This window comes from Lissotriton helveticus, chromosome 3_1 (genome assembly GCF_964261635.1).
Source record: "Lissotriton helveticus chromosome 3_1, aLisHel1.1, whole genome shotgun sequence".
NCBI classification, from domain to species: Eukaryota; Metazoa; Chordata; class Amphibia; order Caudata; family Salamandridae; genus Lissotriton; species Lissotriton helveticus.
The window spans coordinates 1,913,339,531-1,913,354,030 of NC_136061.1; the positions used below are offsets into that span (position 1 = coordinate 1,913,339,531).

At 47.2% G+C, this 14,500-nt stretch overlaps 1 protein-coding gene across 2 annotated transcripts in view; it reads right to left on the bottom strand.

The window, feature by feature from the left end:
• OSBPL5 (oxysterol binding protein like 5) overlaps window positions 1–14,500 on the bottom strand; it is a 970,364-nt gene that overhangs the window by 548,423 nt on the left and 407,441 nt on the right. For both annotated transcript variants that reach the window (XM_078682923.1, XM_078682922.1), the window contains one exon: window positions 4,469–4,625. In XM_078682923.1, the coding sequence (XP_078539049.1) occupies window positions 4,469–4,604 (136 nt within the window). In that variant the 5' untranslated portion in view covers window positions 4,605–4,625. The remainder of the gene's footprint in view (window positions 1–4,468; window positions 4,626–14,500) is intronic.

Below are 14,500 nucleotides of genomic sequence, written 5' to 3' on the forward strand. Positions count from 1 at the left end.
GTGGGAGGGTTCTGGCGAGGGACGTGATGAGCTGGTCGGCGGTGATCTTACTCCAGCTTCTGCGGGGGACCTGTTGTGGGATGTGGTGGGTCGCGGTTCTCCTGAAGTTGAAGTTGACGCAGCTGTGATCTGTCCAGTGTAGTCCGGTGGAGTGGCTGAAGGAGATGTTCTTGCTGGAGGAGAAGATGGGGTCAAGCGTGTGGCCGGCGTGGTGGGTGGGGGTGGTCACCAGTTGCTTGAGTCCGAGGTTGGCGAGGTTGTCCAGCAGGGCGGAGGTGTTGCTGTCATTGTTGTTCTCCAGGTGGAAGTTGAGGTCTCCTAGGAGGATGTAGTCTGAGGAGGTTAGGGCGTGCGGGCTGACGAAGTCTGCGATGGCCTCGCTGAATTGTGTGCGGGGTCCCGGGGGTCTGTGGATGAGGGTGCCTCTGAGGGTGGTCTTGGGGTCGGTGTGTATCTGGAAGTGTAGGTGCTCGGCGGTGGTGAGGGTGTCATCGGAGTTGGGCGTGATGCAGATGGTGTTTCTGTGGACGATGGCGATACCTCCTCCGGTTTGGTTGGCGCGGTCCTTCTGGGTGATCTTGTAGCCATCCGGGATGGCTATGGCGATGTCGGGGGCTGAGGAGGGGTTCATCCAAGTTTCTGTGAGGAAGGCGACGTCTGGTGATGATGTGTCGAAGAGGTTCAGAGTTCGACGGCGTGTCTGTGGACGGAGCGGGTGTTGAGCAGGATGCACTTGAGGTGGTTGTTGCTGGTGCCTGGCTTGGCGGGTGTGGTGCAGGTTCGGAGGCAGGTGAATTTGCAGGCTTGGCAGATGAAGGGACCTTGGGCGCGTTTCGGGGTGGCTCGGTAGCAGGCAGGGTTCCGGCTGGCGTTGAGTGCGTAGAGGGTGGCGGCTTCGTAAGTCTGTCGGGGGGGGGCTGGCATCGTGGAGGGCCAGGGGTCCTGGCGCTGTCGCGGTCCAGGCGTGGACGGGCGCAGACGGGCTTGGCTTTGGCGCACCTTCGGCGCACAATCGGCGTGCCTGCTGCGCGCGTCCGCTGCGCGGTCGCGCAGTGGTTGCCATAAGAGGGGAGGAGGGGTCAGCTGGGAGGCGGGAGGGTAGGGAGTCATTGGTTGCAGGGGGGGCGGGGCCGCACAGGAGGCAGCGGCGGGAAAAACGGGGCTGAGGAGCCCAGAGGGAGATGACAGGCACTCACTCACTCGGGGTACAAAAAAGAAGGGGGGCGGGCAGGCACACGTGGGGGCACTCACTCACTCGGGGTAAAAAAAAGAAGGGGGGCGGGCAGGCACACGTGGGGGCACTCACTCACTCGGGGTACAAAAAAGAAGGGGGGCGGGCAGGCACACGTAGGCACAGGAACAAGAGGCACAGGCAAGTCTCCAGGCGTCGGGGCGCCGATCTGGAGGGAGAAGCAGGCAGGAGCAGCGTCAGGTCAGGCGGAGCTGCAGCGGTGGGAGAGCGACCTACCCGAGGGTCAAGGGTCGCTGTCTCCGCTGCGCAGTGGTCGCCTTTAAGAGGGCAAGAGGGCAGGAGGGGAGGAGGGGTCAGCTGGGAGGCGGGAGGGTAGGGAGCCACTGGATGCAGGGGGGCGGGGCCGCACGGGAGGCAGCGGCGGGAAAAACGGGGCTGAGGAGCCCGAAGGGAGATGGCAGGCACTCACTCACTCGGGGTACAAAAAGAAGGGGGGCGGGCATGCACACGTGGGGGCACTCACTCGGGGTACAAAAACGAAGGGGGGCGGGCAGGCACACGTGGGCACAGGAACAAGAGGCACAGGTAAGTCTCCAGGCGTCGGGGCACCGATCTGGATGGAGAAGCAGGCAGGAGCAGCGTCAGGTCAGGCGGAGCTGCAGCGGTGGGGGAGCGACCTACCCGAGGGTCAAGGGTCGCTCCCCCACCAGTTTGGATTTGTATTAGTTCCAATATATTTCTACACCCTCATCTTGAGGTGCTTGTATGTCCACTGTTGTTGGCTTGTAATAAACTAACTAAACTTAATTGGGAGTCTGTGATTCTTTGGAGTCATAGTTCATTGGAACTGTGATGATTGATTGACTAACGATTACCTTCCCTCCACGCTTACATGCTGACAAAAAGAGACATCGGCTTGGGTTTCCACTTTCCAGAGTAGATCTAGAACATAGAATCTGGCTCCATCATAAGCGTCAGAGTGAAAAAATGTTATACTTGGGTGTGATCAAGCCATTATTAATGTTGTTAACACAGTTAAATATCAATAAATATCAATCTGGGTAGTAAGAACCATGTCCCGTGGAAGAGACACAGACATAGTGGTTTGCTTTAACAAGCATTCTCCCCCCGACAAAACAAGCTTTTCACAATCCATCATACCATAAAATCACTTGAAAACTCGGCAACCGTCACTCCATTGCCTGTGGTCAACATTTCAAAACATCATTGACAAGGGGCCACTTATTACACCATTTCTAGCCCTTGCTGCGAGTCAAGCTAGCCACATGCATGTAGATGCAATCTTCAGAGGACCAGGAGATGTGTTGTATCATGAAGGAGTGAGGACAGCACAACCAGCTGTTTTCAACAGGGAATCCCTATGAGTTTCTTAAAAGTAATTCTCCGGCTGCAAAATAGAATGTCTAGCTCTCTAGTATACCATCAAAAAATAGTGTTACCACTGTTTGGAAAATAATTCACTAGAATGCACCATGTTCACTTATATATTTAAAACCAACAACTTGGATCCCTCTGGCAGCAGGATGCTCTCTCTGCTGATGATATTCAGCCTCAACAGTGCCCTAGAGTCTTGCATTCTGTAGAAGACAAAAGAGGTATTGCAATTGTACTGATAGAGACGATTATACATCCCATTCACAAACCTACCCAGTAAAAAGGACCTGAAAGGGTCGTCCATTGTGAAGATTCTGTGGGAAAAATACTTAGTATATTACATATGGCAGTCCTGACTTATTGTGACCATGTAAAATGTCTGGGAGATGTCTTATCAAGGAACTGTAGGCTTCGGAAGTTAAAAGGAACACCAGAATGATGCACAGTTAAACACTTTCAGGGCCGTGCAGGTATGCTCAGGCAAATGTTAATATGGTTTTATCTCTTGCAACACTTCAGCCCCCTACAATTGTTTCAAGCTTTTGTGGAAATTTGGTAGTAAATGGTAACCCACCAGAACCTAACCATAAGTCCCTTATTTTAAAACCCTGTTGTGTGAATGTTAAGCCCCCATAGAGCAGTGGTGTTTCTGAAAGTTATCAGTGGAGCGGCTGCACAGTGCTCCAAGGTCTCCAAGTTGTAGGGAGTCTTTAAAAGCTGACAGAAGGAATCTAAAATTAAAGAGGGAACCCCTTTAGGGACATGAGAAGAAATGCAAGGTGAAAAAATACTCAATACATACCCATTATAGAAAGTAAGCCCTCAGAGGCTTGTAAAAAAAATTCTATCTGACTTGTTAGGTCCCACTTCATTACTTGCTTACAAATCTCTGCAGTTCATGGGGCTCCAATTCCCTTTCATTATAAAATAAAAAGTGACACCATAAAGCCATTCTAAACAATTTGCTTGGGACACCATGAAGCCATTCTAAACAATTTGCTTGGATTGCCAGGGCACATGATTAAAACACTTACACAGTACTAGGAGAACATGATGTTTATGCCTGACTCCAAGAGACATCAGAAAGACCAATATTCTAGATCAGATTCTAGGAGTGCATCACGCTCATGAAACACCAACTTTAATGGCTCTCAGCTTCAGTTGTGCCATATGTTCATTGGAAAGAAAGCCAAAGAACATTGTGAACCACACACAAACACTCACCAAGCAACGGAACTCATTGTTATTTGCGGTCAACTAACACCATGTTGTCTTCTCCGGTACTGCCTAGCGCACCTTTGCATCAAATATATGACAGATCTTTCGCTGAGGAAGATCTGCCTCTTCATAAAGGCACATAGACCCTAGTCTAGCCCTTGAGTGCCACCTGCCCTCTCTCCTAGAGACCATCTTGAGATCTGTGCACATCGACTGCTACCTCTTCGCAGGTGCTTGCTGCCCTGGATGTTCTCCTAACAATATAGTGGTGCTTTCTATCCACTGTTGCCACACACTGTTTGTGGGCTGACATCACTCACTATATAACAAGCAGAGCAAGGAGTGTACTCGCAACTGAGGTGAATGAACAAGGTATGCGGTATACTCGCCACACCAGCTCTACAGTCCTTGCAGCATGACTTGCAGGACTTGCTACAGGTGAGATGCCCAATAGAATCAAGAGAATATACATATTTGGTGAACTGCACTAAACAGCACTCGATAACATAAAAATATACTACATGTTTTCTTACAACTCCCTGAAAAGGTGGGAAATATTTCTAGCTCTTACTGTACCAAGCTCTGACCTGCAGTGCCATGGATGGGCCTCAAGCTGGAAATCGACTAGCAACCATGGATGCTTCAAAAACCATTTCCACTGACCTGGACTGAGTGGATAAATATCATGGTCGGTTCCAAAGGATAAATTCCGCGTCAGCTTACGAGGGACAGTCTTCTGAGGAGTGGACGCTGTCGGACATAGCGAGAACCTGCGGCGAAGAAGATTCTCCTCCTTCATTGTGTGAGCTGTGGGGGTTTTCTGAAACAGAGGAAAAGAAATGAGAGTTCATGATTTATTCTGGTACATCAATGCCCCCCTCCCCAAGCCATTTCATAGAAGGTTAACGGAGAGCCTATACATTCCCAAAGAAATGCTCATGCAGTGGCAGAGAAAGCAGAAACCCTGCGGAAGAACTAAAGGTCAGCTTGTGAAATCGGATGTGTCTCTGGGAAGATCTATACATGGACACCACGTGTGCTTCTAATTATCACCCGCATGGTGCTGGCGGTCACCTTTATGGCGGGAGCGGGACTGCACAGGAAGGGGGAGATTGTAAAATTATAATGCTCTAGTCGGCGAGAGGTAGTTGAACGAGTTACATACAGAGAATGTGATTTGTTGTTCTTTGAAAAAAATATATTTAACGTAAAATACAAATTTAGGAAAGAGGAGTTGTGTGAAGAATCGAGGCTTCTCGGGAGGGAGTGGAACAAGCAGTGCGAGAAAACATCGTTGATAACACAACCTTGGTGTGTCCACACTGCTGATCCTTGAAACATCTTAAGGAGAGAGAAGAGAGACCCCAAAAAGCTCGCTAGCACCCTCATGGGTCTTGAGCCAGGGTACAATTAGGGTGAAATACACTGGTGTCGCTAGAGTAGGGCCAGCTGGGGCTTGCACCCCAGCGCTATTTGTCTGAACACCCCCCCCCCTCCCTTTTGGGCCCCATTACCACAGCGGGTTGAAGTGTTCGGAGATGTCATAAAACAAGCAGACATCGTGCCTTTCAACATACATTAATTTGCAAAGCAGCATTGTTTTATTAAAATGTTTAAATCAGACAATGTATGTATTTAGATATAGATATAGATAGATACATACAGAGTCCGTTTTAACATTTTAAGGGAACATTCACACACACACACACACACACACACGCACACACACACACACACACACACCCACACACACACACACACACACACACACACACACACACACACAAATGCACTTTACGACTGACCTTTGTAGTTGGCCCGATCAGTTTGATCTGTAGCCAAATGTGAGCCCCATCTAAAACACATTTCTAGAGTCTCCACTGTCACCAATGTTTTAGGTTGAAGTCCTAAAACATTTTCTATATTATGACTTCTGAGTACGTTGTAGGTTGCAGTGTGGACCAAAGACGATTCAAAGCATTGACCAAGCGCATTTGCCCAAGACCAACACATTCTAAGTGACCCCCCCCCCCATAAGTGAACTTTCTCTTTCTCTGTCTCGTCTATATGTCTATATCTCAACATCTCTCCGTCTACCTCAACTTCTCGCTCTGTCTCGTCTTACTCAGTGCCATGTTAAAGATTTTTGTCTAATTCAAGATTAATTGGCACCATCAAGGCTTCCATTTGCAAAACAATGGGTGGTAACAGTCAGAGTTCTTGAAAACAGTGTATCCCAAATGTGTCTTGCCCTATGCCCCAAAAGTCCTTAAAATTACACAGCTGTGGGCAGGCTAAAACATCCACAAACCACATTTCTTGAGCCCAGTACCAGTCTTTTGCGGTTTTAATGTGGACACACGACTAAAAGGCCTATCCTTAGGTCTTTTTTTAGCATTTGTGACTCGCTTAAGTAAAGACAAGCAACTTCAACAGAGCCTCTACCACATGGGGAGGGTGAACCCGGAGCGGCCAGGGGTCCCAAAATAAGGCGTGCGTCATCATAATGCGGTTGGCAATATGCAGTGCTCACAGGTACAATTCAGGAGACTGTTGAAGAGATAAGATTTGCATGCATTAACCCTTCTTTCACCTATGAATATGTTTAGCATGCCCTTCAAAATAAAAGACCTGCATTTCATTGTGAAGGAAGCTTCAGTCTCTTTCCTTAAATTTCACATGCTAAGTGATACTGTTCCTACATGGTTATCTACAAAAATTAATGTGATATACAGAATAGCCATAATGCTGCACGAGCCACTTTAATGTAAGCATTAGAAAAATGCATGTTTTACTTGTCATCTCCTATTTAGGTCGAGCATTCAAAACCTCTTGTATATACTTTAGTATATACTGTAGTGTGTATACTTAAGTATATACTTATATGTGCATGTACTTTGTGGGCTCTGGAGATCCGCCCTAGGACTTGTCTTCATCTGCTTAGGGACTTTTTTTCTGTTCAACTGCCTCTATTTAACTATCTTGATAGAAAATGACCATTAGAGGTCAGTAAAATACCAGAATTGCTTTCTGCTGTGGGACTTTATTTTTTTAATTTTTCTGGCAACTGCCTCTATTTAACTTTCTTGATAGAAAACGACCAACAGAGGTTAGTATAGTACCAGAATCACTTTAGCCTTCTCTAGATTCCAGTCCATGGAAATATTCTTCCACAAGCAACCGGAGACAATAATTCTTGAATTTTCAGTGATATGATTACCAAAGGCCCTGCTTTTATATTAAAAACAGATCTTTGGACTATACCATTTACCGCTGAAAGGCAATATTTCTATCCATGTGTTCCCATACCTGGCATGTCACACAGTTTGGTGCTTACTTTCCCTCCATGGTAATGAACAGTAGATGTTTCAGCGCCCAGGCTAATGTGTGCATAGCTAAATATATATAGGGCTCCCGGTTTTATGGTATTTATTTTTTTGCCATTTCCGTCTGTATTTATCCATATTTATTTTGTGGGCATTTTTTCTGTATTTATCCACTTTTATTTTTGCCACAAGCCAAAGACGAAGCTACAGCTAGTATTTTTCCACATTTATTATATTAATTGACAATGCACATATGCGCTTGGTTATGTGAGGGCACTGCTTGCAAGTATGAGGGAATCCATTTTGAGGAATTTCAATTGATTGCTTGATTCTGTAGGTAGTTGTCTCCCCTGCATTGTTTCACAAACCAGTCAAAACATCCATGCCAAGCTCTCAAATTAGGTTGGCTAGTTTCCAAGTGATCAGACGTCATAACTTGGATTGTACAGGTTCCTCGGTTGCACAGTGGGGCCATCTCTCCCACCCAGTGGGCGAAACCCATTCCCCCACCCTCCCTCCCCGTCCTGTGTGTCAGCCCGGGCAGGGCCATCTTCCTGGGTACAAACACAGTTTTTGGGCTGCCAGCCGCACCTGACGAGTACTTAACAGGTCTTTAAAAAAGGCCATTCACTAGTTAACGAGTCTTTGTTCGTTTTTTTCACCTCTTCTTATCAGACTGCGGGCAGTGTCTACAGGACTCCCTGTGCTCTGTGGCCTAATCACTGAAACGAAATGAGCTGCCTTTTGTGATACACACTTTAATTGGTGGGACGTCCTGCCGCCCACGGCACTAGCCGAGCGGGCGGCAGTTCAATAAAGTTAGTTTTACTTTTGGCTGCTGGCAGTTGCAACGCAGCTTAGCCCTGCTCGCACCGTGGGTTAGTAATCATTTTAAATGATCCTGTGACCGGACCTGACACATCACCCCACTGTGGGCCAGCAGAGTGCACAGACCGCCAAAGTGGCTCCTCCACACTCAGCAGCCCACAACACACCGTCGTCCACTCTGCAGCTGAGCCGCCCTCAGAATCACTCCAGGCGTTGCCGCAGGTGATTCAGTCATTGAGGCCACGAGGCAGCCTTACCGAATCGCCACTTGCCTCGCAAAAGAGTAAGTGCCTGGTGGAGTGAGGTATTCACAGCTTTTCAAAGAAATAGCTTTTTCAGTGCCCTCGGGTCATGATGATTATACATCTTCAGCTGCCTGTGCGTGCCCTGTTTAACAGTTGAATACTGCAGTCTCACATTGCAGTCAGAGTCGGTCTGTGCTGACCTCACTGGAGTGTTCAGTGACAAGCGCATTAGTCTGCATCAACTCATTTTGGGTCCAGTCAGATGAGCAGCAGTAGTGCCAGTCCAACTTCTACTTTTAATAATACTTTCAGCGCAGAGCACTCAGCTGCGGCGTCACTAAGTTCGCAGAGCCTGTAGCTCTCTGACAGGCTGGTGTGAGATCTGGTGCGCTGCTGGGCGGCGCTCTGTGAAAGACGGCATTGAAGCATTGGGCTCATTTTCAGTATGGCATCACACGTGATGTACAATGTCTTGTGCACTTCAGCGCGGCAAAATTTGCTAGTATTTTGCCGTTTTTAAATGTAAATACAGTCAAAGGAAATATAGTTTTCCGTCTGTATTTACATGTATAAATCCGTAAAAACGGAAAACCGGGAGCCCTAAATATATATAAGGTCCCAAAGGCGAGACCAAATGCATTGCATATGCTTGTTTAGTGGGCCTTTCTCTCGTTCTCTGTCTCGAGGAAAAACATTGGGGCTGATTTACTAAGAATGCTCCACTGCAAAGTCTGGGAAAGGAATTTACATTCCAGTGCAGATGATAGCTTGCCAGGGCCGGCTTTAGCGCTGGTGGCAGCCGGTGCGACAATGTTTGGTGAGGCCGCCCCATCCATGGTTGACATGTTAGATTCCCTCACCACTACCTTTTCATAGTTCCCCATCAAGTCTCCATAACCACTCTCTTTCAGATGCATTCGACATGCCACTCATACCAGTGTAGGGTGTTAGAGCACTTTGCATCACACACACAGTACACAGAGACAATCAATCACACATGTGTAAATCAGTTTATAGGAAATGTTACATAAGCCAGAGGACTGTAAGGTGTAGGAGTGACATGACATCCATACCTGTAGGCAGTGTAGTTTAAGAGTGCTTGATCTGGAGAAGCACAAAATCAGAATTGAAAGCAGAACATCATTCTTGGGAGTTCTCTTTAATAAGAAGAATAGATTTCTACCCAAATGAACCCATTTTTTTAATATCAATCTATGCTCTAATCTATACTTTGCAGTGTGCATGCAGTTCTTTAATGACAGTTAATAAATTTTTTCATTGCTTTTTATTGTCATTTTCATAACAAAACATCAATACAAAAAAGGAAGAACAGACATTGCAGTGCTTGATTATTGACAGGTATTACATGTCCGTGACACATCCAGCACACATATGAAGTTAGAGTCCACAATATGCAATCGATAGTATGTAAAATTATAGTACATAAGTCCCACAAGATACGTGTTGACCCCACCTGTCAAATTTCCAACAACACAATAACCTTTCATAAAAGCGCCCCCACAAGAACACAGGAACAAATAAGCTATTCTCTACCCCTCGACATCCCTGGCACTCCACCAGGTTACAAACGGTTCCCAGATATTTTTGGGTCTAGATTTGGCTGGTTGCAGATTCCAGTACGTGGTGAGCTGTGTACTGCAGTAAGCAACTTGTGTGATCCAGTCCCTAGACAGCGGTGGTCTTGCTGTCCCCCAGTGTAGTGCTCTCTGCCGTTTGGCCATCAGAAGCAGCATTGCGGGTAATTAGGCGATTTCGGTGGCACTGTCTCGAGTACACCAAGCAAAGACATCAGGGGGGTGATAGGATGACAGTTAATAATTCACTGTTCTATATTAGGATTATAACTTATAAACTGCAAGTAACAAGAGGATGACTCTTAGAAAAGCAAGAACCCACTGACCTATTTACATTATATGCACTTTGTGATTTGCCTGGTACATGCTCTTTGCAGCAGGCATATTCACCCTCTCTGCTATTTTATGATCAGTCAAAACCTCAACTAGACAAAACTCCAATCTCTCTCCAGGAAGAACATTAATCACTGGAGTTATGTTATTGTTGCATGGAAATTGCTGGAGGCAAGTACCGCGGCAGTAGGAGCTTTTAAAACCAAAATAAACTTGCAAACACCCTGCCCCCTGAAGTTAGCACTCAAAGCAGTGGCACCGGGTGCACCGCCATACAGCCAGCCCTGTATGTTGACTGTAAATGTTGCCTTTTCTTGGTGCCAATTGCACTTTGCAATACTTTGCACTTGTTTTCGTCCATGGGGAGTTAAATGGGTGGTACTCGGGCATTACAGTAACCATGTTTTTAAATGCGAGCCCCATCTACTAATATAGCCAGAGAACAGTGATACTGGAGCACTGACATGGAGCATAATCGCTAATGCTGAGACACAGGCATGGGTGGGCTTCACTGGGACACTGACATAAGGACTCTAGGACACAAGGATATTGACACTATGACACAAAACTAGTACAGTACCAAGACATAGGAACACTGACTGGGGGGGGTGAGATATTAATATACTGACACATGGATACTCACAAGGGCTCTAACAGAAAGACATTGAATAAGAAGATGCTCATACGGGATACTGTTACTGGGAAATGGACAGCAGAACCCTAACATTGGCCGCCAAAATAGGGATTTTGGCAACAGGACGGTGACATTGGAACATTGACATGGGTCATAAACATTGACATTAGGATGCTGACAAAGGAGCACACACATTAACAATGGACACTGAAACATTGGAAGCAGCAATCACCTGGCAACATGTTACAGGGACACAGTCACTGGGCCACAGACATGGGAGCACCAACTCTAACATGAGGATATTGGCTTTTAAAAAGTACAATGCAATACTGACGGGGAGCACAAACACCAATGCTGGGACAATGACAGAGGGCAGAGGCCCTGAGAGATTGAACAAGCATTTGCAATGCAATAGGTCGCGCATTATTTAAGTTTAAGCTACTAGTACTGTAAATGGCAATGTTTTTATTTTTATTTATGCGCTATTTTAATTTTCTTTGCATAAAAAGGCGAATGCGCAGCATAAGAATATTCATTCTATGTTAAGCCAAGTGATGGAACACACATGGCTATAACCCGATCTATGCAAACCGAAACCTCGATGCTCATAGATTAGACATTCAGGATTCTAGGCGCAATGTTTTACTTGCGGTTACTTTCACTTTAAACCCTTGATTTGTTTCTTGGATATTTGATTGATATTACATAATTCTAGCGACATTCCAAAGTCCACCAATAAAAGCAGTTGTCGACTAATAGATAAACATTACAAAGAGCAGCTTTTTAAAATTCCCAATCTTGCAGATGAGCGCATTTTTAAAAAGGCTATTTGAAGACAAAAAAACGTTGGCACAAAATAATGCGCACTTACCCACAGAGATTCGTCACTCGTTTCCATTCAATTTACTGAAGGCGACATTCTACCGAACACTTTACTGCACCGTTCTGCATAATCTTTTCAACAACCATATCCAACTAAGTACATTTTCATTGATTGATGAGGTGTGCATAGAGGGCGTAGCTACAGCCGGGTATATGGGTTAGCGTGTGCCCTGTGCAAAAACTCACCGCCGCAGCCCGGCTCGAACAGGAAGCCAGGCAACCTGTGTTGGGACGGGGCCGCAAAAAGACAGGAAGCAGACGGGAGCCTACCCCGCGCTCCTGTGCCCGTCAGCCGGAAGATTGCCGGAAGATTTGCGTGTCAGCTAGCGGGGCTCCTGTGCTCGTGGAGAGCCCCGCCTGCTGCTGAGGATGACCCGCTGCCTGCCGCTGCCTGCCGAAGGAGAGAGGGAAGGAGAGAGGGACACACGAAAAGAACTCGGTGAGTGGGGTGTGAGGGGGGGAGGGGACATGTGCGCGCGCGCGTGTGTGTCTGTGTGTGTGCCTGTGTGTGCGTGTGTGCCTGTGCGTGCGCGTGTGTCTGTGTGTGTGTATGTATGCATGCATGCGTGCGTGTGTAAAAAAATCCGATGACTGGTGGGGGGGTTGCAAAGTGAAAGTAAGCAGCGCGTGTGTATGTGCGCATGCGTGAGTGCTGTGTATGCGTGTGCCTGTGATGTGCGCATGTGTGAATGTTGGTGCGCGTGCAAGCAGCTGAATCCAGCCGGGGAGAAGCGCGTGACAGTTTTTTGTCCGTCATTCCCCCGTGTCAGCTCGCTATAAGTCTCCGACCCTGGACGCATCCTTCGGATGCGAATTCCAGGGCGAGACCTAAAAAGGGAGACCAGTATGCTCACACTAAAATACTGACACTTGAACACAACTCCAGGACAGTGAAATGACACAGATACACTAGAGAGACACAGAGGAATTGGTGAGCTACGCTGACGATACCCAGCTGGTAGTCTCACTCACCCAGGCAGACCCCCCTCAAAACAATCTCTGTAGCTGCCTGGTTGAAGTTGCAGGATGGATGGATGCCTCCCAATTAAAACTGAATGGAGGAAAGACCGAGCTGATGTTGCTCGGAAGAAAGGCCTCCTTTGACACCCCCTCCATGTGGCCTCCCTGTATGGGACCCGGACCCACCCCCAAAGCGGAGATAAAAAGCCTAGGGATCTGGCTTGATACAGAGCTCTCCTTTAAAACTCAGGCGAAAAAGACAGTGGCTACGTGCTTCGGTCTAATAAAAACAATCCGGAAAATTCTCCCCCAGTTGCCGGAAACTGCGAAGAAAACCATAGTCCAGTCCCTCATTCTTTCTAGGCTGGACTATGGGAATGCTCTCTACCTAGGAGCCCCCGCCTCAGTGATCCGCCAACTGCAGATAGCTCAAAACTCTGCAGCAAGGCTACTCACCGGAACCAGCCGTCGTATCACCGCAGCCCCTGCATTAAGGGCCTTACATTGGCTCCCCATAAAGGAGCGAATCCATTTCAAGACCCTCTGTCTGGTCCACAAAACACTTCAGGGGAACGGCCCCCCCATTTTGAAGGATATGATCAAACCATACATTCCAACCAGGCACCTTCGGTCCAACCATCAAAACCTCCTCATAACGCCCAGGACCAATAAAGCCCGGTCTGGGGACCGCCTTTTCTCCCGAAATGCAGCAAAACTATGGAACGCCCTACCATTATCACTCCGTCTAGAACCCAGCCTTCTGATGTTCCGAAAACAACTAAAAACTTCATTGTTTCCCAGGCCATAAACCACCCTTCTCTTTTTCCTAGTCTTTGCATCAACTTCCATCTTTTTTAAGCGCTGGGATGCTCCCGAGTAGCCATGCGCTATATAAGAACCTTCCAATTCCAATTCCAATTCCAATTGAGACACCAACACTTGCACATGAATACCGATAAGGCGGCACTGAACAGTGATACTGACACTGGGGCACTGCCACAGGAGCGCTGAAATGGATACATTGACACAGAAACACAGCGTTATCAATATTGACAGTAGAACATAAGCATATGTACTGAGAAGTCCATTGCTGCCACTGGCACAAAACCCCTGATCCTGTAATACATTGACAATGGGACTGTAAAAGTTATATGGGATACTCCCATTTATATATCTATTATATATGTGCGCAAATCTAGCCAAAGGCAGCAGAGCATTGTGCAGGGACAAAGACAAACATACAGTCAACAAGTGACAGGAGTGCGAGCTGGTTTGTGAAGTGTTAATGTATTGTGATGTAGTATGCTTTAAAGAGATGCGTCTTCAACTCTTTCCTAAATTGGAGCAGCATTGGGGCGATCTTGGTGAATATAGGGATGTTGTTCCAGTTCCTCTGTGTAATTTTATTGTCCATAAGTGCTTTCAAAACAACCATTTGGCACATTTTCTGAAAGATTACCAATTCTCCTTTCTCACTCTGCAGTTAATGGCACAAGTTAATACGACTAATCAGAAAAAACTTTGAAGGTAGAAGACTTTAACAAAATACTGCCAAATGTGTTGTGTCCTTTAACCCCTTGGCTGCTAGGGTCATTCCCCTGCCGTGCTGGGGGGAGGGGGGCGTGCACAGCGCCCCGGTGCTCAAGACGAGCTCAGCTCTTCATGAGCCACGGTTCTCGTGTGCTCATGACGAGCTGAGCTCGTCATGACCACACCCGTTTGTGTAGAACGTTCGCACAGCAGGGGAATTTCCCCAGCGTGCCAGCTTTTTAACGGTCATGACGAGCAACGGTCATGACAAGCTCAGCTCGTCAGGAGCACACGAGAACCGTGGCTCATGAGTGTGGGAGGGGTAAACTCTCACTATCTTCTTCCCTTTTAAGTGGAGCCTA